The following is a 2,500-nucleotide window of genomic DNA, read 5'->3' as shown; positions in this document are numbered from 1 at the left end:
TATAGCCACACACTTCATGCCGTTGCACTTTACAGCGACGGGCGGCAACTCTGACGCTCTCCACCAGGCGGACGTTCCCATCGTATCTAACGACGAGTGTGATGCTGTGTACGGAGTGATTGGTGACGGTGTCATCTGCACCGGCGGCGGGAAGAGTACCTGTACCGTGAGTAATTTCTGAGGAACGATTCTTATTGCATGTAACATTGGCCATCTCTCTCTTTCTCTCTTCCTCACTTGAGATTTAAATCTAATGCATGGATATCTCCAGGGTGACTCTGGCGGCTCCATGAACCTCGACGGCGTGACCTACGGCATCACCTCCTTCGGCTCCTCCGCCGGCTGCGAGGTGGGCTACCCCGACGCCTTCACCCGCGTCCACTACTACCTCGACTGGATCCAGGAGAAGACTGGCGTTACCCCCTGAACGATGAACTTTGGTATTCTTCTCTTAGGGTTTTCTGCGTCAAAAGTAATAAGTTTTGTTTGGTGAATACTGTTATGGCCCTTTTAAGGCTAGGGTATCATTTCGTGCCCATAGCAATACCAGTAATAATCAAATCCGGGTAGAAAAACGAACGGATGAACAAAATAACTATATTGAATATTTTATATACTTACATTCTACACACACACACATGAATATATATAAAAAATAAAATAGAACCTTACTCCTATCCAAACACAGAGTAACAAGATATAAATATAAATACTTAGCCGAGACTGACCACAGGCAAGGAGACACAAACCTCGAGCTGCACAAAAATGGCGGAACGGCTTGACTGGAAACCATGTGGCGTTGAGGTGAGTCAGCCAAGGAGTGCGCTCGAGTCAGCCACCGAAACACTAGTCAGTTCGGATTTCGATCCGTAATGAAACTCATGATGACAGAGAAATAAAGTAATTATATTTAAACAAAGCAAGATCATCAGCGTATCACTAATTAAATCATTAGTTAACCCATAACAAATACTAAGGTATGAGTATTTTTTCTGCAGTGAAGCTACATCTATACGTATCTATATGTATTTAAAACAAACACATAAACATATACACACAAACAGACCCAAACGCAGACGCTTACGCAGACCCCCCCCCCCACTACAAATAATGTTTATCAACTCTTTCCTCATAGTTGAGGCCTCTCCCCCAGATATTCGTATAAACTCAACGGCGTATGTAAATAACATCAGTATTGAACCGAATTGGAAATAAGTCGGTTAATTTTGAACAAGTCAGTCGAGCTCAAATAAGTTTATGATTTATTAAATCAAGTGTCTTTATGTAAGATATCGTACACTAATTGAAGTTCATAACCAGTGTCAAAGTATCACTGAAAATGAAGGTTTGTAATGAAGTATGGATAAGTGTTTTAGTGAGCTGAAACATGTGTTATTAAATATAAAGGTTTGGCAAGGACAATAGATGTATGTTTGGTCATAATAAAATTGAACTTCTTAATAAACCAAAGGCAGGAGTTATTGAAAATGATGCTTTGCAATGAAGCGAAGCAAGTGATACAAAAAACCGAGGATTGTAATGAGCTAAATTCAGGTGTTATCAAAACTAAGGTTTGTAATGAACTAAATGTTATTAAAACCGAAGTTTGCTTTGGTTGGACAGCCAGGTTTCTTTATTTCAAAACCATTTATTTGTTAACGTTTTTTATCGTACGCGAGGAAGAGCGAAGACAGAACGTGATGTAGAATATCATTTGCATATGTCTTATTTCCGTCTTTGTTTTAGATTATTTCTTAATTATTGCTTTCCGTTTCCATTATGATTTCTTAGCACTTTCAAATTCATTTTTGCTCGTCTTTCTCTCCAGAAATTCGATGCCCGTCTGAATCATTACTTGAATACTTTAATTCTCTACCATGAATATAAACATTGACTATACCTTTTATAAAGTTCTCCATACACTTCGCATAGACCATACACCTTATACTCATCACAAAAGCTACGAACTTAAATTAATTATATTCTCCAAGATCCACAATAGATTAGTTTCACCTCTTATAGTTGTCTAAGATATTTTCAGCGTCGATTATCCTCTGATTACCTATCGTTTGTCTCGTGTACTTTCATTAACCATTGATGGTCTCATGCGTCAGCTGATCCATTTCCCAAGGAGATACTATGCTCTTGCTCTCTTTCTGTCTCTTGTCTTTATCTTTCTGCCTCTCTCCGGTTCTATCTCTGTGCGTTTGTTTCTGTGAGTCTGTCTGTCTGTGTGTCTGTCTGTGTGTCTGTCTGTCTGTTTCTGTCTCTGTTTCTCTCTCTCTCTCTCTCTCTCTCTCTCTCTCTCTCTCTCTCTCTCTGTCTGTCTCTAACTTTCCCTTTCTCCATCTCTAACTCTGTCTGGCTGTCTTTGGGTGTGTGTCTGTCTGTGTGCCTATGTGTCTCTCTCTCTGTCTGTCTATCTGTTTGTCTCTCCCCCCCTTCTCTCTGTCTGTTTCTTGTTTTATGTCTGTCTGTGTGCCTATGTGTTTGTCTGTCT

At 40.1% G+C, this 2,500-nt stretch overlaps 1 protein-coding gene across 1 annotated transcript in view; it reads left to right on the top strand.

Annotated features, from left to right (window-relative positions):
• The window catches only part of LOC122262011 (chymotrypsin BII-like), a 2,228-nt gene extending 1,619 nt beyond the window's left edge, over positions 1 to 609 (top strand). The window contains exons 6-7 of the mRNA XM_043029896.2: positions 36 to 166; positions 272 to 609. Coding sequence (XP_042885830.2) covers positions 36 to 166; positions 272 to 427 — 287 coding nt within the window. The 3' untranslated portion in view covers positions 428 to 609. The remainder of the gene's footprint in view (positions 1 to 35; positions 167 to 271) is intronic.
• The last annotated feature ends 1,891 nt before the right edge of the window (positions 610 to 2,500 follow it).

This window comes from Penaeus japonicus, unplaced genomic scaffold (assembly GCF_977035675.1).
Source record: "Penaeus japonicus unplaced genomic scaffold, GWHDUDI00000001_assembly GWHDUDI00000036, whole genome shotgun sequence".
NCBI classification, from domain to species: Eukaryota; Metazoa; Arthropoda; class Malacostraca; order Decapoda; family Penaeidae; genus Penaeus; species Penaeus japonicus.
The sequence above is the reverse complement of the archived record's forward strand: the minus strand, read 5'-3'. Positions and strand labels throughout refer to the sequence as shown.